The following is a 21,567-nucleotide window of genomic DNA, read 5'->3' on the forward strand; positions in this document are numbered from 1 at the left end:
TAGTAACATATTTTAAGTATATTAATATTAGTTAGCTATTAATAATATTTTCAAGCCAAGTGTTTGACGATATTAATATGACATTTGGATTAGGAGTCATCACACTTGAATTTCAAATGCATTTATTTTTATAAAACGCAAACTCAAACGCATCTTAAATTTGAAGTAAGTTTTCAAATTTTATCGTATTTATAGGTTATCTAATCATCTTGTTCGATCATTTTATTATATTAATATAAATAAAATTATATTTATATTTATAAAAAATTAAATATATATATATATACCTAATTAATTTTCGACATATTTTAATAGCCAAACTCAAACATGCATCTGCCAAGCAACTACCTTCCCACTAATTTGTACTTGGGCCTATTCTAAAGTCGTTATTTAATGAATAAAATGTTGTAAATATGGTTTGAATGTCATGTTCAGTAGGTTCAAACTATAATTATCATCACAATCATATTAATATTGCATAATCTACAAGGCATTTATTATTTCTAAGTGAATTATAATGAATATAGTCAAAATAAGCAGCTTATAGTAAATGTTTTATTCTAATATTATCATGAAATTCTTAATGAAAATATATTAAAAATATAATAGAACAATAATTATCCATTCATGTTTTATCCAATTTACTTATTGTACGCACTGTTATTAATAATTTTATCGATTTCATCACCATTGTCATGACCGCCGTTATTATTGACATACATATATCTACTAATATAGTTATCATCACTGTCAATATTATTATTGTTGTCATTATTATTATTCTTACTGTTGTTTGTAATAACTAACACAAAAAATAATTAAATATTATCTAATTACGATCCCAATTATTATGTTTTATTACAATAATCTCAATAATCATTATATGTATGTGGGGGTGGGGGGTGTGTGTGTTTACTTATTGGAGTTAGTCAAAATACCATGGAACAATAAAAAAATAAAAATAACTTGCCAAAAATAATTTATAACTCAACATCATAATTTTAAATACTATGGTTGATTAAAAAGTACAGAAAGAAAACAAAATTATTTCTTTTTACGTTACACTGATCATTATTATCGATGTTATTGTCAAATAGATTATTACCTTATTACCATCACCGCGATTATTGTTATCGATACTCTTGTAATATTTAGTTCATCACCACTGTCTCTACTGTTGTTATCGTTAGTATTGTCAAACTATTATCGTTGTTTCTTTACTATCGACATGAATATTATTATCATTCCATTCATTACTTTATACAATTGTTATGTCCATTAATATTACTGTCATGTTCGTTCTGTTATTATTTTTATCATCTCTGTTATCATAATTATATTATTATTGTAATTACTATTATGTTATTGTCGTCATTATAATGCATAATAAACACGATTGAATTTTTTATTTAATGGTTTGGAAATAGATACAGAAACTTAATTGTTACATTTAAGATTTTTTAGACTTTATTTATAAAAACTATTAATTATCATACTATATTATTTTATATTATATTCAGTCATAAATATATATATTATTATTAATGTAAAATATTTATCCGAAAACACAAATATTTTAAACATAATTAATTTTATGATTTAATTGTTGTAACCTAAACATAATATTTATAAATATATGTAACAAGTCTAGGTATATACATATTACAAATCTATATGTAGAGAATGTAGAAATTTATTAGTAAATACAAATAAAAGGGTATAATTTTTTTTTTTCTTATAAATCAACGTAATATGAAATATAAAAGCATAGTTAAATATGAAAAAAATATAAAAATAAAATAATATATATAAATTGTAGTTTAGAATTAAAAAATAATAATAATTAAGATTTATTTTATTGCAGAAACTTCCTCTCTAACTAACTGATTTCTAATGGTGACGCATTCACATTATTTTATAGACATTATCTCACAAACTTAGCAAATAAATTAAATCCAAATTTATTTAATTGCTAATTATTATAAAATTATGTTAATTTAATTATTTAGTAGTTATCCTGTGATTATATTTATGTTAGTTATTTTTAAAAATGTATTAAATATACTTATAAACAAACATAACACAGTCATATTCCAATTGTAGGATCCATTCCCAATCTCATTTATAACATACACTTAATTTGAATTTCTCTTGTTTTGGTTTGTGAGTTTATGCATTTCCTAATTTTGTTTTATAATTTATTTGGGCCAACCTAATTTCTATTTTTAAGTAACATTTATAAGTAAAGAAAATTAAAATAAAAATTTACCAATTATGAACAGAACATGTCGTAAAATTAAAACCGTTCTTAATCTAAAGCGGATTCAATTCTTTTTTTATATTTTTTTTCGGACAATACTAAATTTATTGGTAAGTCGACCAAAACCCGCGAGTTAATTTAATATATATAGAGCGAATTGAATTTAAATAAATTTAAAAAGTTCAATCCGAATCTAACATAATTTATCTTTCTTAATATATATATATATACACACACACGTAGCGAATTAGATTTAAATGAATTTAGAAAGTTAAAATCGAATCTATCATAACTCGATGTTTTCTTTCACCGCGAATTTAAACTCGATCCAATTTATATCACATTTTAATTGAAAAAAAATATATATATATATATATCTAATACCTAATTTCAATTCACCATAGCCAACGATGGGCCATTACAGTGGACTGCCGGGTCGTACGAACTTTAGCATTCATTCATTGGCTATTTACCCCTTACCAAATTCGTTATTAGTTACCATACTCCTTTTATTTTATTTATTTATTTATTTATCTCAATATATTAATATAATTTTATTATAATATCAACAAAAATAGGTAAAACCAACAATATAATTAACTAAAAATAATAAAAGATTAATGTAAATTTAATCAAACAAATGAGAATTAGTAATATAATAACCTAAAACTATTTATGTTATAATATCTGCATTAAAGGCGAACATTAATACCAGGATTAAGGTACATTTCATACATGGTAGATAATATCAGGATGGATAGATATACAGGGCTGTATACACAGAATCTAGGTGTATACATATGTATCTGAGGTAGCATACACATTTTCCATGTATGTACAAAGTCGGTAAGGCCGTAACCCACAGGCCTCTTAAGCCTCCTCCTCTACCCATCCGCCTTTATATACGCGAGAAAACACAGAAACGAAGAGAGGTCGAGCCAAGTATTTCACCACCTTCTTCCTCCTCTCTTCTCTGAAATCATTACTCTCTGTAAGTCCAACACTACTTTCATTAAATTCTTATTTGGGATTCCGAGTATTAATATCGTGTTTCTCATGATTGTGTTTGTTTTTCCTTTGAATGAAAAAAGAAGCAATGCCAGCCCAGAAGCGCTCCGCAGACGAGACCCATGACAACGACGACGATCTTGACCAGCACGATATCAGCAACGATCATGACCAGCATTCGCCTGGAGAAGAAGGCGATGCAGCTAATGGTACGTATCGTACACCACCCGTTTATCCACTTCGGATTTTTCAACGGTCAAAAAGGAGAGAGCAGATTCTTGTTTCGTTGTACTTCCTTCTTCTTTTTTTTCGTTGATTTGATTGTTGTTTTCTATTGTTTGCTTTCTCAGAATCCGATCGGAGCCCGCTTTCTAGTGATGGAGAGAAAGAGGAGTAAGCTCTTCTCCTTCTCTGCTTTCTTTGTCGTTTTTGATTCGGTGTATTTTGTCGATTAGATATTGTTCTGGTGTTTGATGGGTTAATGCCCGGTTTGATTTTGGGATCTGCATGGACTCCTACTCGATGGTTTTGTTTTTTTATGAGCATTTTAGAGGAAACTGCTACATGGGTCCTGCTAGTAATAGTTTTAGCTGTTATGCGATATGTGTGTTTGTTGACTTCTCTGGTTATTTCCAATGGGTATTTCTTTACTTGCTTTGTTCATGTTGGTGTTTGATGAAACTCGGTCGGGCTTTGTTTCGAGTCTCGTGGGTTATTCTCCTTTTGACTCGAATTGGTGTGTTCGTGCATGAGAGTTGGTTTCATGTTGCTTCCTGTGTATGCTTATCGATTGCGGCTTAGTTTTCAGATTGACTTAAGCTACTGAAATCAGCATGCGGTTTTCTATAATGATGCATAATGCAGAAGTGTTTAATCACAAGTGTTTACCTTGCATCTGTATTATGATTGACTAAGGTTACAAGTATGTCCTTTTATGCATTGATGTTATTCGGGTATATAGTTCACCCTAATCCATGTTTATATTTGATACGCATGTCTCAAACGAAAGCCACTATTTAGCTTCAGATTTTCTATAACTTTAATGATAAACGTGTATTACACTTTTCCACAACAAACCAGTTCTCCAAGTTCCTATTTGCTGAGCGGGTGTTAATTATGATACCATGTTTTTAGATGCTTTGATTTCTGCCATGTGTTTGAAGAGGTTTTGTATAATTTTCTGTTGACTGCTTCTATGCTTTAGTTTTGGTATGTTACTCGTTGTAACAAAGGTATATAGTATATACCTCCTTGTATGTAAATCTGATATTTAGTCTTTTTGATAGAACAATTTGATATCTAATCTATACCTCCTTGTACGTTAATCTGATATATAGTATATATCTCCTTGTACAGTAATCTGATTGGTGGAATGGTAGGCAACTTCTTTATAAACCTTTTGTTTCTTTTTTCTTTGAGTCTAGAATAGAGTAGTGAGAGCAATTTCTATGAGTTATTTGTTACTGAGATTTATTGTTCCGAGGCACCATTTACTGATTTGCTGGACAAACGTACTGCTTTTCTTCCACCCGATGCAATATGCATTGTAATTAGGCCAGCAGTCAGAACTTAAGTATTTGAAAGGTGTCTTCCATTATTTGTTTTTCTATTTTCTTTTCTGGCTGGAACAGGGGGTGTCTAACTTGAAGAGTTTTTACAAGTCTTATAAAATTTATCCATTTCTTTAAATAAATTTCAATATCAGAACATGTGTATAAAAAGAGAAGCAAAAAGTTAAGATAACAGATTTATGTTTAAATAGCTGATTAAGATAACACATTTACTTTTCTTGTGTTCGTTTGCAGATATGTTTTAGTAAAACTATCTGAATTACGGAAGGAAGTTCAATGCCCAATCTGTCTAGGTATGCTTTTGGGATTTCTTTTTTACATCTTTTGCGTAGCATTAAATATCTTTATCTGTTATGTGTGCTTTTAGAATGTTATAGTATGTTCAGATGACTTTTTTTAGGAAATAAATACAGTTTTTCCCATATATGAGTATGTGTTCGTACAAATTAACGTACATATCCTCCTATTTGGCATAACATATAAGCCAAACCACTGAACGCGAGAGTTTCTCTGACAGTTGATGGTATATCTGAAAACAAGCAATGTCAATTCCTTGGCATCATTATTTGTCTCAAAACAGTCTAAGTTGCTATGTGACTCTCAAATATTGTTCATCCAGATTGAATTATTCTAGTGTCATATTTATGATTAAAATTTTCAGAAAATCATATTATGAATTGATAGACTCGTAAAGCTTTTGTATAAGGGTTGCATCCCCTTAGTGTTTCTTAATACTATATTTTTTATTTAAAAAAAAAAGAAGATGTTTGGAGCCTTTGTTTTCTTCCAAAGGTTTTATTGCTGAGATTGTAGTAACTGGATATAGGGAATCTTAGCTATCAACATGGTTGTTTCATTTGATTTTTGCTTGATGAAGAGGATATGAGCTCTCTTGGATGTGGTCTCCTTGCCCATACACACTGATCTCTTTCTGCTAAATTATGAAGAAGGCACTGATTCGTTTTTGGTTTATGGTCTAGGTATCATCCGGAAGACCAGAACTGTAATGGAATGCCTTCATCGCTTCTGCAGGGAATGCATTGACAAGTCGATGCGGCTTGGGTAAGTTTAAACTACCATCAATATTTGTATCACTCTTGATTGACTCGAAAAGACAGATAAGATAATCCATTCCAGCTTTTAGATTTTAGATATTCGTTCAGTTTAATGCTATGGTTATCTGAGCATAAAACTGCTCTATTGACAATAAATACTTGTTGACTTATTCATTTAAAAAGTGCCCTTGTTTATCTATTTATCTATTTCATTTTGTGGGGAGTCACTTTAGGAACAATGAATGTCCTGCTTGCCGTACCCACTGTGCTAGTCGTCGTTCTTTAAGAGATGATCCAAAGTATGATGCCCTGATTGCAGCTCTATATCCAGACATTGACAAGTATGAAGAAGAGGTACTTTTGATCATTTATTGCATAAAAATTACTGTATGATAATGAAATTCTGGAACATTCATCGTTAATCTCCCTGGTTTAGGAATTAGCTTTGCATGAGGAAGAGAAGGCTCGCAACAAGCAGGTAAGTTATTGCCACTTTCTTTTTTGGGTTCACAACCAAACAGGCATGCTTTTGTTTATATATTTATTAGCATATAAAAAAGGAAGTAAAAATAAGGAAGGACATTCGCATGCATTTTTTCTGAGAGCTAATAACTTCAGTTCCTAAAGAAGTTAGGCTCATGTTTTCGATGAAATTGGATCCTGTTCTCATGGGGACAGATACAAGCATCTATTTCCCAGACTTTGAAGCGGCAATCTGAAGCTATTGGTAGGAAGCGATCAGCAAAATCTGCAGCAGCTGCAGTTGTGAGGAGATCACATAGTCGCTTTCGAGATATTCCTTTGAGGGGCAGGAGAAACCACCAAACAGAACTCCAGGGATCTGATGAAAATGAAGATGCAGATGGAGATGGAGAGAAAAACTCATCTTCTGCCGACGAGCGCGGCACAGAAGTTATACCTAAAAGAAGCAAAAGATTAGGAGGAGCGCAGTCTTCTGCAGGTGCTTGTGCAGATGGAGGTGGTGATGAAAATGGTTCTGAAATGATCAGAGAATCCCTGGGTTCATCTGTTGGGCTTCTTGGTCCCTCAGAAATGTTAGCTTGGGGTGGGGGTGGTATGCGGAGTCACACTCGGTATGGCAGTTTGAATGGTGGCAATGGTAAGAATCCCCGGGGTAGCCGCATTTCTAGGTTGGTAGATCATCTTCAGAACTTAGAAGAGAAAGATGATGAGGTAAAGCTTATCCTTCTTTGCTGTTTTGAACTCTGTTATGAGATAGAATCGTGTGCTTCTTGATCCAAAACCAATTTCTTTATTGGACATTGAGAGTTGAGCCTATCATTATTGTCATGGATTACCTCTGCTGCATCAGCTCTCTTTTTGTGATAAATTGTAATGATTAACGTTTGTTGTATCATTTCAGCTGGATATCCACTTCATGCTTGTCTCTTTCGATGAAGAAAGAATACCCAATCTGGAGCGGCCCTACTTGTGGTGTAGGCCTAGTTTGTCAGTGGGGCAGCTTTGCCAGGTGATTTGTTTTCTTGTCTAATTGTTTCATTTTTAGAGCTGCTATCAGTCTTACTGAAATTGATCTGAAACTCCCCCATTATGTTTAGTATGTAGCTGGCAAAACTGAATCGCGAGCTGATGAAATTGAGATTTACTTGGTGAAAGAGCTGCGATCCAATGTCAACCCTTCAACCCTCTTGAATGACCAGATTTCTAAGTCCAGTGTAATTGATCCATGCAAAGATAAGTTGCAAGTTTTAGATGAAGGAGAAACATTGGCAGGACTTACAACACAAAACTTCAGCCATGGCTATCTGGTGAGCTCTTTTTTCCTGCATTGGCATCAATGCTAGTCTCTTGTTTGTTCACTACTGAAAATAGTCAGTAGAGGAATGAAGACACACACATATTATTCAATCTCTATTTTATTCGCTTTTGAAGAAAAAAAAAATTCCATTATTGATCTTCTTGTTTTTTTGTCGTCTCAGCTGCTCGCGTATCAGAAGAAGTTTTGGAACTCAAAATGGTAGTGACAAATTCATCGCTGGCTCTCTCTGTTGAGCTGTTTCATGGTGTCTCTGAAGAAGGAAAGTTCATATAAACATATACTTAGTTCACAGAAACTCAGATAGGCTTTTAAATCTTTTTAGTTTCCATGCTCTAGAATGCAGTTTCTCATACAGGGACAAAAGGAGAGATTACAGAAATAGACACAGAAAGATAGGGCATGTTTGATTGTAGGAAAATGGATGATTGATGCAACTTCTTTTCAGTTTTTTATTAAACAGCTGGGAATTGATTATTTGGGTTTAATTTTGTGGTGTTATTGCTTAATTATTGCTGTTTGTTTTTTCTATTCTTTTTCTTTTTCTATGGCCATTTTATAACATCTGAGCAGCAGAGAAAGCAATATGGTTATGAATATTGCTGCCTTTCCATTTCAACTGTGTAAGTGATAAATTTATCACCAAATATTGGTGAGAAATTAAGGAAAGATGCAATTGCATTTTTCTAATTGTTTTAAGGATTGATGATGAATATATCCTCTTTGATTTTTTATCTAGAATAGAAAAATGTTTGTGTATACCGATATACTATCATGTTACTTATGAGCAAATAAACAGTGAATTGGTGGTTTAAAAATGCTCGACATGTTTTGTCGAAAGGTAGTGAAGAAACTAGATCGTGCACCTCTTATTATGGTTACTGTCACTAGAAAAGAACATACAAAATGAATACGGATGCCATAAATGGAGAGAACTAGATATGCTTTATTGGGATCGGAGGGTTCGAGTAATTTCGAACCGGAGGGATAGAGTAGTTTTTTTACTGAAATCTGCAGAATCTCATCTCCATGCTGTGGAGACTATAGAGAAGTTGATATTGCATGTGTTGTAGATAATGCTTTCTGTCTCCAATACTCATAATCACCAAAGTTGGGATACTGACAGATATGTTGCCTTTAATTTAGCTTCTTTTTTTTTTTGGCTTTTTAGATTCCTAAAAGTTATGATAAGATTGAAGATGGATGAGTTAAAAGAAAGCACTGTATGTACATGGAAATTTTACACTTCAGAGTAATATTTATGTCCTTAAAGTTTGTCGAATTTTCTCGTTAATAACTACTAGTATCATTAATATCGATATTTGTGTTATTAATTTAACACGTAACGTATTACTTAGGTAATTAATTTTTTAATTTAAACATTATAATGTGATATTATATACTTGGAATAGTATTTAAATTATTTTAAAAATGTTAAAAATAAAGTAGATTTCACTTTTTTCTCCAAAAATTTTCTCTCATTTTCTCTCACCTTCCTTTTTCCCAAACACAAAATGATGGTATACATTCTTTCACAAGTTCAGATTAATTGCATAAAGAACACATTTCTTTATGTTTATTCGAAAAATTATTTTTTATATGTTTTTACTTTTCTTTTTCTTGCTTTGATCTTAAACTACGGATCAAAATGTACGTTATATTTATTAAAAAAAATTAAATTAAATTAAATTAAAATAGACGTTGGTGTAAAATGTCTTTACTTGGGTAAATTTATTTTATTATTTCTTATGTTTAAAAAAATAGAAATTAAAAATAGGAATAAAACGAAACTAATTTTATTTTTTAAGATATTCAATATGTCAAAAATTACGAACAAAAATAAAGAATCAATGTTCAATTAATAACACTAACAATAAAAAACTAGTTTAATGTAAAATCAAAATAATCACTGCCTTGAATAATATAAAGATTAAATATGCATTTTAATATAAAATTAAATATTCAGATTAAATTCAAAAAAAGCCAAAACTTAAAATAAATCAGACCAGTTAAGAACGGATTAGTATGTATAATTACTCTTTTTTTTTAATAATTAACGTAAATAATTACCTACCAATCACATAATACACAGTGACTGGTAGGCCAATCATAGCGTAAATAGTTATATTTTTATATAAAAGAAAAAGATAATTTTTACATCTCTACAAATAAATAAAACCCACATTTTATTATATAGATAATTTTATATATGTAATTACTGTACGATAATTCTTATTACATAAATTAAAGGTCAAATCAAACATTTGGATATAAAATATACAGAAAGGAGTAATTTAATTACCCATCTCAAAAAAATTGTTCCATTCAAAACTTTACTACCTCAATTAAATAATCTTATCATATTATCTGAATTAATAAATTGAATCTTGTTGAGAAAACCTTAAAAAGAGATAAACACAAAATTAAAGTAATCAAATTACATAAATCAATGCAATTATGACAGTGATTATTTAAAAATTTCTTAATAATTAAAGCATATATAAACATGGTTATCACTTTCTCAAGTGCCCAGAGAAAGAGGGACCCCACACCCAAAAACCATACATACACATTACATTAATTAACATAATCACCCACGAACAAAGCTTATTTAATTAGTTTTAATTAAACTACTAATTAAAACCCCTCTGACACTAGAAGGAAAAGGAAAAGATGCTATTTACATGCACCCATGGGTCACCCTAACATCACCCTCAACGATGCTTGCTCCTCGTCTCCCCGCTGTAGAGCCTGTATCATTTCACATACAACGAACACCGTGAGATCACTGTGTGTGTCTAGCCCATCAACCAGATCACAGCCGTACGATTCAAGATCAAGATTAAATCACTTAACCAAACAAAGAAAGTCAACGATGAAACCTATTGGACGGACAGATTTCGCTGATCTATATGCTATACCGAGTGATTTGTGTACAAAGTGTTTTTACTCCCAAAAAAATATTTATTTCCACGCGCCGATTAAAGACAGCATCACGTTTTCCTTCCTTCTTTGAGCATCCGTTTGGTTGCTGGGAAAACAGGATGGAAAAAAAAAAGTTGAAAAGGAAAAGAAAACCCCCTGAGCCTTACAAGCTTTAACAATTTTAATTTCTTTGTTCTTTTTAAAAATATTATAAATAATAATAAAATCATAAATAAGCGAAAAAAAAAAATATTTGGTGTGTGTAAAAACCAGTGTAAAATATCACTATGAGGGCGTGAGTGACTACCAAGCATGCGACCGGGAAAAGAGTTTCATACCAGTCATACACAGTAGGGGAATTAGGCTGTGGCTTGTCGAACATCTCACCACCAATTTTCTTGGTGGCAAGGTTGCTGCCGGGGTGGAATACGCTTCTCCAGACGTTATCTTTACGCGCCGTCGCCGGCGTCGTGGGTGTGACCGGCGTCGCCGGAGTACCTGGGCTAGTTGGCATCGACATCGATCTCTGGAACTTGCTTCCTTCTCCTTCCACATCTAGAAAAGATTCAACTTTTACACGTTACAAATACTCTTTTAAGAACATAAACACACCCATAGGGCATATACTTGTACAAAAATTTATTTATACACGTATGTTACAGGGGTCTAGCTGGTATATCGATTATCCCAGGTGAGATCACCTCCGATCCTAATAATCTCTTGGCTGATTAAAGATTGAAACTTGGTATTCGTAAACCTTTCAAAAATTAAAACTTTATTCATGGTCCTTGACGTTTATACATATGGATTTATAAGGAGATGGGTATGTGCAATTCATACTTGTTTATCTTCATGTGTGACTGAAACATATGCGATTACCTTTGATGTTCAAGGGTTTAGTAGAGATCTTTCTAAGTTTTCCAAGGCCACGATCAGGTTGGGGCCCTGCTACGACGTCGTCCCAAAGCTTCTCCAGCAGAACCATTTTCCCTCCGTTTTCTTCCCTACTTTCTCCTCTTTTCTTCTTTTAGATCACTCTGGGGTACATGAAGGAAACGCAGCTCTACCTACACCCGGATTGTGGGTGTATATATAGAAGTCGGTGGGCTTAAATATCCCAATAGTGTCCTAAGAATAACTATTAATTTTTCACCCCCCTCAAAACAATAATTTTTGCTACTTCCAAATTGGTTCAATGAGTGGAAATAGTTAAAAAAAATTGTTTCTCTAAGGAGTGGAAATAGTGAAATAAGGAGTGGCAATAGACGAGCCCAGAATTTCGACGGATAAGGATGAGGACCTCGCAAATGGTGGGACCCGCGGAGTAATATCTCCCACACAAGATCCGGAAAGAGTAGGTGGCGGGTTGCTGGACATGTGTACAATAATTTTGCAGATATTTGTCCTGTTCTATTGTAGCAATGTGGGGGCCACAGAGACCGGCAGACAGGACCTCTCATAATGACAGGTGGGTCCCGTGCTTTCGTCATATGACGTTCGTTCTTTTATTAGTGCAGATTTTATTGTAATTTGCATTTATCTTAACCTTAATTATAATAATTAACTTTAATTAATTCAAGCATGCATCGTCGTCAAAATTTTCCTAAGAGCATACCACATCAACCTCGGAGGCACTCTATCTATCAATTGTCCAAGTATCCATGTCCCCCCCCTCCCTCTGTTACGGTAAAATCTCGAGTCCTTCCACCCCATAAAAATGAGAGTGTAACTCCAACATCAATACTTCGGTTACACCAATACGTGCTCAGAGACCCATATGTTTCTTCACTACTAAATAAGCCACAACCCAAGTATAACTCAGTTACAGCTAAAGTGGATTCGATGTTAAGTCGAACTTGGTTCGAAAAGATTTGCAAGAGTAGTACAACAACATGGATATTCGTAATGTTAAGTCGACGATATACTATTTATAAAGAAACCAAACTACAGTAAATTATGTATTCTAATAATATACGTTGGTGATATAATTGTTCACCGGTGATTTCACAGAATAACTAATTAATTTGAACAAAACTCTTGCTATGGAATTCAAGATTAAAGAGCTAGGAAATCTTATATACTTCTTAGGAAGGAAGTGGTAAGATCCATAGAAATCATCCATATATCTTAAAGAAAATATATCATAGATTTTACTTGCCGTGTATGAGATGTTGGGATCTAAACCAGTTGATACCCCTTTGGAAACCACTCACAAGTTGGGAATGTCTACAAAAGGTTGGTAGGCAAATTCATCAACCTCTCTCAGACACACGTCATTTTTGGTGCAATCTAGTAAGCTCTCTCTCCCTAGTCTCGGCCTCTTCTCTCTCTGAAATCCCCACTCACCTCTCCCGTGAACTATCTATTCGGTTTCCCTCCTTTTTCAGCTTCGAGCTCCACCTTTTTCTAGGTAAAGGGAAGCTGTTGGATCCACATCTAGGCACTGAAAATCCTCTGAGAATACCAGAAAGGCCATCGCGCCCGAGCTTATCTTCTCTTCGTGTTTACGCATCTGCTTCCTTCTTTTCCTATTCCCCGCGCCACCATGCTGCCTTCCTTCTTTTGCCCCACTCTGTCAAAACGACGTCGTTTCGTTTAATGAGTGAGAACGGACATTGTTTCACGCTCTTTGATTCTTAAACAGTCTTAAATGGCGTCGTTTTGGCGCAAGCAAGATTCTGGGCTGGAGGCACGTGGGCTTGGGCTTTCTGGGCTTCTCTTTTCTCTTTTTTTTCTTTTTCTCCTTTTTGGCGGGCTAGGGTTCATCTTCTCTTTTGTTTAATTTAATTTTTGTGATTCACTCAATTTAGGTTCCAAGTAAAATCTAATTGAATATTTGGATGCCTTAGTTTTGCTTACATTTTGAATCTTAATATTTCAATTCAAAATTTTAAATCTAAAAAGTTAAGAAATTTGAATGCATAACTACGTAAAAGATAAATGTTTGAAATTAATATAAGATAATCTTAAATTCGGATTTGCTCTATACCCGTCCGATTGACATCCCTAACTAAATACTTGATTGTCTTCTTTTAATACGCAAATTTATTTAGTTCGAATCATTTTTTGTAGTTGTATAAACAAGTAAATCCCGTAAATGGAAAATCACTTTAATCAATTCATACTAGTGTCTCAGTTATCATCTAATGCAATCTTTACAACATTCTATATGTATAAACACTATACATGCAGAAGCTCAAGAAAAAAAGAGAAAAAGCAAGGCTCTAACTCAATGCGGGTACCCATGATGATAAACGAGAGCAGTTCCTTACATTTGATACGACGCCACCTTCCCCTGATGATTGTTGAGTGTTCAATTTTACATTAAGATATCAAAGAGAAAAAGAACGTTCTTTCCTAAACTAATTATATATAACCCAACAATAATTCAATACAAAAACTACATGAAAAAAGATATATATAAACACATATGTGTACATACTTTTAAGGAACATGTACAGGATCAAGAGGCGAAACTCAAAATGCAAAAACTTCGTAAGTATGTTGACGTATCATTCAGTCCCCTAAATCATTGTCCAAACTTTCTTTTGGTTATTGGAAATAAATGAATAAACATACAAGCCGTTGGAGTTTTCAGTCATACAAAATTGCCGCTGAATCATGACTGGGATCACGAAGACATTGACATGGACACAAATGGCAAACAAAAGCAAAACCAATCACCACTCCCTCTAATCCCCCGTTGAAGCAATTCCCATAGCAACAGGCAATTAAGAAAAAAACAGATAATCCAAACCCACCTCTCACATCAATTTACAAGTCCTCGTTAGAATCAGCACCATTATCAAATGCACCAAACAAAACCCACAGTTGTTGAGAAGGATTATGTCAAACACTAAGCAACAAATCAGTTTAATGTAATATGATAACAATCTAACATCAGCTTCGTTACTCTGGCAAACCTTTTTCGCCGGTAAATTCAACCCTACAAAAATCATAACTTGCTTGTACTGGTTGTAACCTCTTCAAAGGACAAATTTGATTATTCATACACGATGTCTTCAAAACCTTAACACAGATTTTTAGAGTTTCAAACAAAAAGCATTGATATGAATATTTATTATATGCACATCCTCTACCTAAATTTCTAAATGAGTTATACTTGCACTAATGTTAATTAATCTTCTTTTGCAAATTCTAAAGGAATTATAACGACATAACAGGGAAAAAAACTAATTTAAAACAAATGTTAAGTGAAAGACCATTAAATATGGAGTTACACACATCATTGTAATCTAAAAAAAAATAAAAATAAAAATCTGGCCCATCCTCCTCTATTGAGACAAACCCAAATCTTAAATCATAAAAGCATATTCCAAATTTTACATTTATTATGCTTTCAAAAGAAGATTGAGCCCTAACGCGGCCAAAATTCTACATAAATGCAAAAACAAGCAAATCAAAACAAAATGGTATCTAAAAATACCAATAACCCCACAAAGGTTTCATGTATATATATGCTATGGGCTCCAACAAGCAAGTTTGTAAGGAAATCAATGGCAACTTACTTGCAAAACAAGATTTCCTCAGATGTTGCAGCTGATAACTGTTCCCTTGACTCACTCTCGTTTGCTGGCTACCTATCCATTCAGGATCAGCAATCAACACTCTCTCCTCTCAATAGAGACAGGGGAAGCGACAAAGACAAAGACAGACAGTTGGAGGTTAGCACTGCTGCACCACATACAATTGCTCATAATTTAAACAAGAAACCTCCGACTGTTACCAAAATCTCCAGAAGTCAGCTCCTACCACAAGCATTCTTATACCAACTGAAGCAGTCTCGGGCGACTAATGAGCACGATCACAAAAGGTTATCACCAGCATCCGGCACTAGGAGGAGATCTACAGACAGCAAAAATGATTCCGCGAAGACTTCCCCTAGATCAAATCACCAAGTTCGAAAGAAAGCCAATAGAGAGGACACTGTTTCATCCTCATGGTTTGGCCAGAAATTGTTTCAGTCATTTGTTTCCCCATGCAGAGAATGCCATGTCAAGCCAACTATGAAAGAAGATAGCAAGGGACCAGTAAAATTCAATTCACATTAAACCGAAGCTGCCTTTTCACTTTTTTGAATTTGAACTTTCCAGGTATTCATATTCCACATATGAGATTTGAGAAGAGGGCTTTAAGTCTAGCAGAGAACAGACTCAATATATTTTTGTAGTTAGCAAATCTGAAAAAACCTGCACGTGTAGCTTTCTTCCTAAATTTGAACAATTTCGACATTTATAGTCAGAAAATTATATGATTATTTAACTGTTACACAGTTCCATAAATGGCCTATTTCTCAACTTTTTCTTTTCCATTTAAAAGTTACTGTTTTAACAAAACATTAAAGGCACAACAACTTAAGTAACAAATAGAGTATTTGACACCCTTACAGCCTGCTTCATATAACAGATTAACAAAAGATGAGGAACTATCTAACATAATTTGCTCTACTAAAATTTTTAGGGCTAAGGGCACTGCTAAAAAAAATAATTGTTGCTCACAGAAAAAGAGCAAGAAGTCTTAAGTTCTAAACAAATTCATAGCATTGCAGTACTCAAATGCATGAACATTTCAAAAAACAAATGACTAAATGTTCACACATCAGAATCAACTAAGAAGGACCTTGTTCAACATTGTCTACAACTGCAACATAGGAATGTCTCATAACGTCCAATCTGTACAAAGGAAAAAAGCATTCTCTGGCCAAGCATCTTAAGATTTGTGATGATACTTATCAACATATCCCTGCATATCAAAAAAAGGATTTCATTGAATGCCATAAATAATTACACAGAATCTCGTACCAATAATTCCCTACTAAGCTCTATCTTCAAAGCTTAAAACTTACCTGCACAAGTTTTGCAATTTTAGGTTGAGCTGAAGAAAGATATTGGTGGACTGATTCCATAGTAGTCGGAATTTGGTGGGGCTGCAAGGTGCTAAGGACCTTGTCAACTGCTTTTTTCACTATAATGTTATGATCGTCCTTGCCAAGATGACCTTCACGCCAAGTTGGTTTCAACAGTTCTTTAACATGGTCTACAAGTGCAGCACGGAATTGTCTCATCGCCTTTGGTTCTTTGTGAACACTCCCATCTGACTTTGTTCCAACATCCATATCATTTTCTTGTTTAACCCTATCTGCTTTTAAGCCCTTGTGTCGAGATCTATCACTTTGATGCCTAGAATCATGGTCAGCATCAGTTTTGTTTGTTTTTGGAATGTCTTTAACACGAGAGGCCACTGAGGATTTCTTTTCTTTTGGCATTATCTTATTTTTCTCATCAACCACAGAAGTTCCAACCACCTCTGCACCAGTTGTAAGTAAATCATCATGAGGAGTACGACAATCTGTTTCCAGCAGGTTCTCATGGTAATTGTTTTGAAAACATGAACTATTTTTATCATCACTACATTCGGGGACCTGAGTCCCACTCAATGTAAGATCACGATATGCGCCCTCTTGTGATACTTTTAGGACACCTTGACTAGAGAAAGAAGCACAAAATGATCTATCTCCAACGATGGGTTGGTCTATACTATCACGAAGAGGGTCATAAAGACTTTCAGGAGATGTTAGACTTGTAGAGCGAATGAAAAGAGATGGTCGGAAAGGTTCAGAAGGTTCCCAGTCATTTGAAGTAATTTTTGTCTTGTAGTCAGCAGAATTGCCCAGAGATATATTTTCTGGTTTAAGACCCAAGAAAGGTGAAAAGCTCCGCAGTCTCGGAAATGACTTTGAAGCATTATAATCTTTGTTGTTGTCCAATTGCTTTTGAGCACCAAGATGACTTGCATTCATAGATAAGGAACTAAAAGATGATGATTGTATCCACTCAGAGTTATGATGTGAAGGCAAAACAACGGTAGGCTGAAGGGCAGAACTCAAACTTGAATTCAGAAAATGACTTGAAACTGGAGAAGAATGATCAACATAATTATTCCGAATGCCTGATAGCTCCTCAAAATTGCTTGCATAAGAAGATGGATTCCTGTTATGGTAATTGCTTGATGACAAAACCGAACCACTTGAAGAGCATCTCCATTCAGGAAGCAAGTTGTTCTTGAATATAGAGGAACTACATTTATTAGGCAGCAAAATGCTATCTTTGATTGGAGATACTTGTTGAGGGTCAGAAGGAAGACCAAAAGGTATCCCCTTGCTCTTAATTGAGTCTTGTAATTGATTTAACCTTTCACTTTCTTTGAGATCTGTGATCAGGATTTTTCCTGCTGAGAAATGAAATAAAAAAATTTTTAAAAAAACACCTAGCATGATCTTTTTGTTAAGCAGATTAACAAACTTGCAGATTCTCCAATTTTTTATTTCTCAATTTAATTTTGTTGAACTTGACAAAAAACATGACACTTATCAAAAGTAACTGCAAAAGTTCTCGTAAATTGACCTTACAATTAATAATATATACCTTCATCAAGTTGAGTTTGTCCTTTACCATTTGCAGCAGTATCTACACCGGACTGTTGGCTATTACTGCTCCCATGATCTTTTACATGAAGAAACCTACAAGAACTTCCTTTGATGCACCACCCTTTACTGAAAAAGTTACATATAAGAGCACGGCGCTTGTTTGCATCCTTAATTTCAGAATTGGGAGAAAGACTTCCTGCTGTTATCTCAAGTGAACTGATTTAAAAAGAAAAAAAGAAAAAGAAAAAGTCCTCAAGGAATAAGAAGTAGACAAAATAATATTTTGAAAATTGAAACAGATAAGAACTTGATATTTCACATTGCGTCAGAAGTGAAACTAAAGAACTCATCAAAATAGCATCATCCGCACCTGGATTCTTTTCTTTTCTTATCATTCTCTGTGTTGATTTCACTTTGCTTATCCACATAACCAAGAACATTACTCGAGACCCGATGAAACTCATCTCTAGATGGGATAGAAGGAGCAACATCCTTGCCAATAACAGTGGATAAATTGGTGTTTACAACATTATGAACATCATTATCACTGTGGAGTTTTGGCGAACTCTTTTCTCTAATACTACCATTATCTTCAATACTTTTCATAGATGGATCATTTTCCTCAGGAAGATCCAGTACCCTCTCCAATGTTGGATAGTTGGAATCTTCAACGCTTAGACCTGATTTTTTTTGTGTGGTTGACTGTTCGTCTGAAATGCCAGAGCAACTATGATGACAATTCAAAGGTGATCTCTTTTTAGGTTCCTCAACTTCAGAGCAACCTGATCCTAAATTAGCTTCGTCTGCTGTGTAATCCATACCTTTAGTGATATCTATGTCAAGGAAAAACAACGTCAATGCTCTTATCTAGTGCTAAGTTAATCGAGTAAAAGATTTGGACCGCAGGAAAAACAAAAGCTAGTTAAAAGGCATCAATCGACATGTTTTCTACATTCCCAAGAATAGCCATTATCCATCCATCAACAGCCATGAATTTTTCAGATGGCAAGCTGACAAAATCCAATACAACAACCATTAAACAGAATGTGAGTTACATTATCACCTCCTTTTACTCTCAAGAATACCGAATTCTAAATCAATCAACACCAAAAAGTCTCGCTAAAGCTGAGATTATCACATCAAACAACACAATATCATACAGACTAAGTAAGAGCTATGCATTCTGCATAAACCCCATATCCCCTAAACACAAAACAAATAAACAGAGGACATAATTTCCAAATCATGTTTTTTGTTTGGATTCCCTCCCAACCAACATAACTAAGTCACAAACCCAGGAAATTTTAAATAGCCATTACCAATTACATTAACCAGAAACAGCTAGCTAACGGGCGTTAACCTACGTATGATACACACAATAGCAGACAACAGTAAGTCAATAACTCTTAATCAAATCGAACACGGACGAAATGGAAATTAAAAAAAAAAAAAAACGGATCATTTCGATCATACCGGGCTTATTTGAAGCATCAATCAAATCCTCTTCGGGATCCTCCTCCTCCTCCTCCTCCTCCTCTTCCACTTCCTCCTCCTCCTCCTCCTCCTCCTCCTCCTCCTCCTCCTCCTCCTCTTCCACTTCCTCCTCCTCTTCCACTTCCTCCTCCTCAACTTCTACTTCCTCTTCGACCTCCACTTCTTCTTCGACTTCTATCTCCTCGTATTCATCAGTATCGGAATCAGATAAACAGGGATCGGCAACATGGTCGTCATCTCCCTCACCGATGGGGGAGGGAGCGGATGCCGACGGAGACATTCTAGTCGGGGAAAAAGAAGGGTTTCTCCGCCGCCTGGTTATACTCAGTGGGTTGTCGATCAACGACACAAGTCGCGACTGGATGGATGGGTGTGTGATACGGCCAATGCGGGGCCCTACAGAGTCTGAGCCCCTCGACACCTCCTCCTCACGTGCCAGCGTGTGTATATATTGTCATTGGCAATTATATACTAATCAAATAAACAAAATAATAATCCTCGTAAATTTGTATTTGATAATACAAAATCTCATTTGTAAACAAAAAATATTAGTATAGTTTACAAATTTTTATATTTGAAATATAGTCTATCAATTGAAAAATTATTTTAAATCAATTAATTTGATAATCTATATAGTATTGATTGTTATAATTTTTTTTTTATTAAAAATAAGAAGATAATAACACGATTTTTATAAAATGATATCTGAGTAAAGATAATATTATTAGAAATTTTTTTCAACTCTTATTTTTTTATTTTATATATTTTAATGTTATAATTATCTTTTAAAATAAAATCTCATACGAGTTACAAGACACTACTTATTAAGTTACCAATTATATGAATATCACCTATTTAACTTTCTATTTGCATATATATTTAAAACTAAGTATCATTATTTTATAGTTCTAATCTTTTTATAGTTTATAAATAATTCGAACTCTCGCTCGAGTTTGTAGCTTCACTTGTTAGCATGTTGTTATTATAGAATTAATGGCTCAAAAAGTTCAACGCAAGAGTTATGGAAATTAAGATAGAATTTAAGGATTTTTATTACGAAAATTTTACTTTGGATATGCTTCTCAATAGAATGGAACAAATTTGTGATTTTGTTACGAGTAAGTGTTCCAGCAAAAGATGCAAAATTTCTCCTCAAAATCTGAAGTTCGGATGAAGAAAACAAAGGAGAAAAGGGTTTTTCCTTGAGTAAAATTTCAAGTAACAAAGTAGTTATGCAGATCTAAAACCTCTTTTTAGATTTATGTTTATGAATAAATGCGTAGAAATGATTCCTAATGTATCACTGAATCAAAACACAGTTTCCCTTCTGCTTAACTCGAGCTTCCAACTCTCTCTCTCTCTCTCTCTCTCTCTCTCCTTTTTGCTCCCTATTTCCGAACCCACTTCTTCCTCTTCTTTGTAGCTGAAGACAAGCACTGGGTCATCGTTCCCCTCTGCGTCGAGTCTCCTGCAGACCTGCTTTGTCACTTCCCCGTTGCTTTCCTCAAGCCAGGTGGCCTCGTTTTGTCTTCTCCTCGTTTCTTCCCCAGATTCCTCCGAGTCTCTGCAACCTTCGTTTCTCATATGAATGCCGCTGCAACCTTTCCCTTCAAGCCTTCTACTCTGCGCTTCTCCATGCTTCCCTGTCGTTCAGGCGTCTCGGGTAGACCTGCGTCTCTGCCTTTCCTGATTTCTGCTTCACCTTCTTCTCTTTCGGTCATGGCAGGGGTGAGCTTCCCTTTTCCACGTGACGACGGAGATTATGGTTCGGAGAAAAACGACGTCGTTTAATCCGAGGCTAAAAAAAATTTGCAGGCTTGGTTGGATTGTGTCTAAAATTGGATAAATATAATGGAAATGGAAATGGGTCCTTGGATTTAGAGGAAGTGAAGATGGGCTTTGGAGAAAATTACATTTTGTATTCTTAGAAATTATTTAATTAAAAATTAAAAATTAAAATATGAAAAACGTTCCTATTTACTTTGATTTTTATAGAAAGATTAAATCAA

General features: G+C 34.0%; 3 protein-coding genes across 11 annotated transcripts; 1 reads left to right on the forward strand and 2 right to left on the reverse strand.

The window, feature by feature from the left end:
- The first annotated feature begins 3,091 nt into the window (after positions 1-3,091).
- On the forward strand, positions 3,092-8,201 carry LOC110824942 (E3 ubiquitin-protein ligase). Of its 3 annotated transcripts, none has more exons than XM_022055447.2 (11): positions 3,092-3,251; positions 3,355-3,477; positions 3,619-3,661; positions 5,074-5,132; positions 5,820-5,901; positions 6,128-6,248; positions 6,331-6,372; positions 6,573-7,088; positions 7,279-7,386; positions 7,475-7,684; positions 7,856-8,201. In XM_022055447.2, exons 2-11 carry the CDS (start codon positions 3,357-3,359, stop codon positions 7,895-7,897), a joined length of 1,344 nt encoding a protein of 447 aa, XP_021911139.1. In that variant the 5' UTR covers positions 3,092-3,251; positions 3,355-3,356; the 3' UTR covers positions 7,898-8,201. The 3 variants fall into 3 exon arrangements, with proteins under 3 accessions (XP_021911139.1, XP_021911131.1, XP_088064172.1); XM_022055439.2 differs by having other exon boundaries at positions 3,093-3,251; positions 3,352-3,477; XM_088208046.1 differs by having other exon boundaries at positions 3,093-3,251; positions 3,352-3,477; positions 6,594-7,088.
- A 1,958-nt stretch (positions 8,202-10,159) lies between these two features.
- Positions 10,160-11,869, reverse strand: DYL1 (dormancy-associated protein-like 1). 3 transcript variants are annotated; one of them, XR_015813488.1, is made up of 4 exons: positions 11,497-11,703; positions 10,956-11,172; positions 10,575-10,723; positions 10,160-10,443 (listed from the first exon to the last, which is right to left on the reverse strand). XR_015813488.1 is itself a non-coding variant. In XM_022055376.2 (4 exons), exons 1-3 carry the CDS (start codon positions 11,600-11,602, stop codon positions 10,657-10,659), a joined length of 390 nt encoding a protein of 129 aa, XP_021911068.1. In that variant the 5' UTR covers positions 11,603-11,703; the 3' UTR covers positions 10,160-10,443; positions 10,614-10,656. The 3 variants fall into 3 exon arrangements, 2 of the variants coding, with proteins under 2 accessions (XP_021911068.1, XP_021911076.1); XM_022055376.2 differs by having other exon boundaries at positions 10,614-10,723; XM_022055384.2 differs by lacking the exon at positions 10,575-10,723 and having other exon boundaries at positions 11,497-11,869.
- A 1,896-nt stretch (positions 11,870-13,765) lies between these two features.
- FES1 (Zinc finger C-x8-C-x5-C-x3-H type family protein) lies at positions 13,766-19,994 on the reverse strand. 5 transcript variants are annotated; one of them, XR_015813486.1, is made up of 7 exons: positions 19,538-19,993; positions 18,435-18,897; positions 18,063-18,280; positions 16,484-17,868; positions 16,258-16,380; positions 15,147-15,642; positions 13,766-13,912 (listed from the first exon to the last, which is right to left on the reverse strand). XR_015813486.1 is itself a non-coding variant. In XM_088208072.1 (5 exons), exons 1-5 carry the CDS (start codon positions 19,836-19,838, stop codon positions 16,348-16,350), a joined length of 2,397 nt encoding a protein of 798 aa, XP_088064198.1. In that variant the 5' UTR covers positions 19,839-19,994; the 3' UTR covers positions 15,912-16,347. The 5 variants fall into 5 exon arrangements, 2 of the variants coding, with proteins under 2 accessions (XP_088064198.1, XP_088064197.1); XR_015813487.1 differs by lacking the exon at positions 13,766-13,912 and having other exon boundaries at positions 14,815-15,564; XR_015813485.1 differs by lacking the exon at positions 13,766-13,912 and having other exon boundaries at positions 14,815-15,642.
- Positions 19,995-21,567: the final 1,573 nt, after the last annotated feature.

Source organism: Carica papaya, chromosome 7 (genome assembly GCF_054855325.1).
Source record: "Carica papaya isolate Zhongbai chromosome 7, ASM5485532v1, whole genome shotgun sequence".
In the NCBI taxonomy this organism is placed as follows: domain Eukaryota; kingdom Viridiplantae; phylum Streptophyta; class Magnoliopsida; order Brassicales; family Caricaceae; genus Carica; species Carica papaya.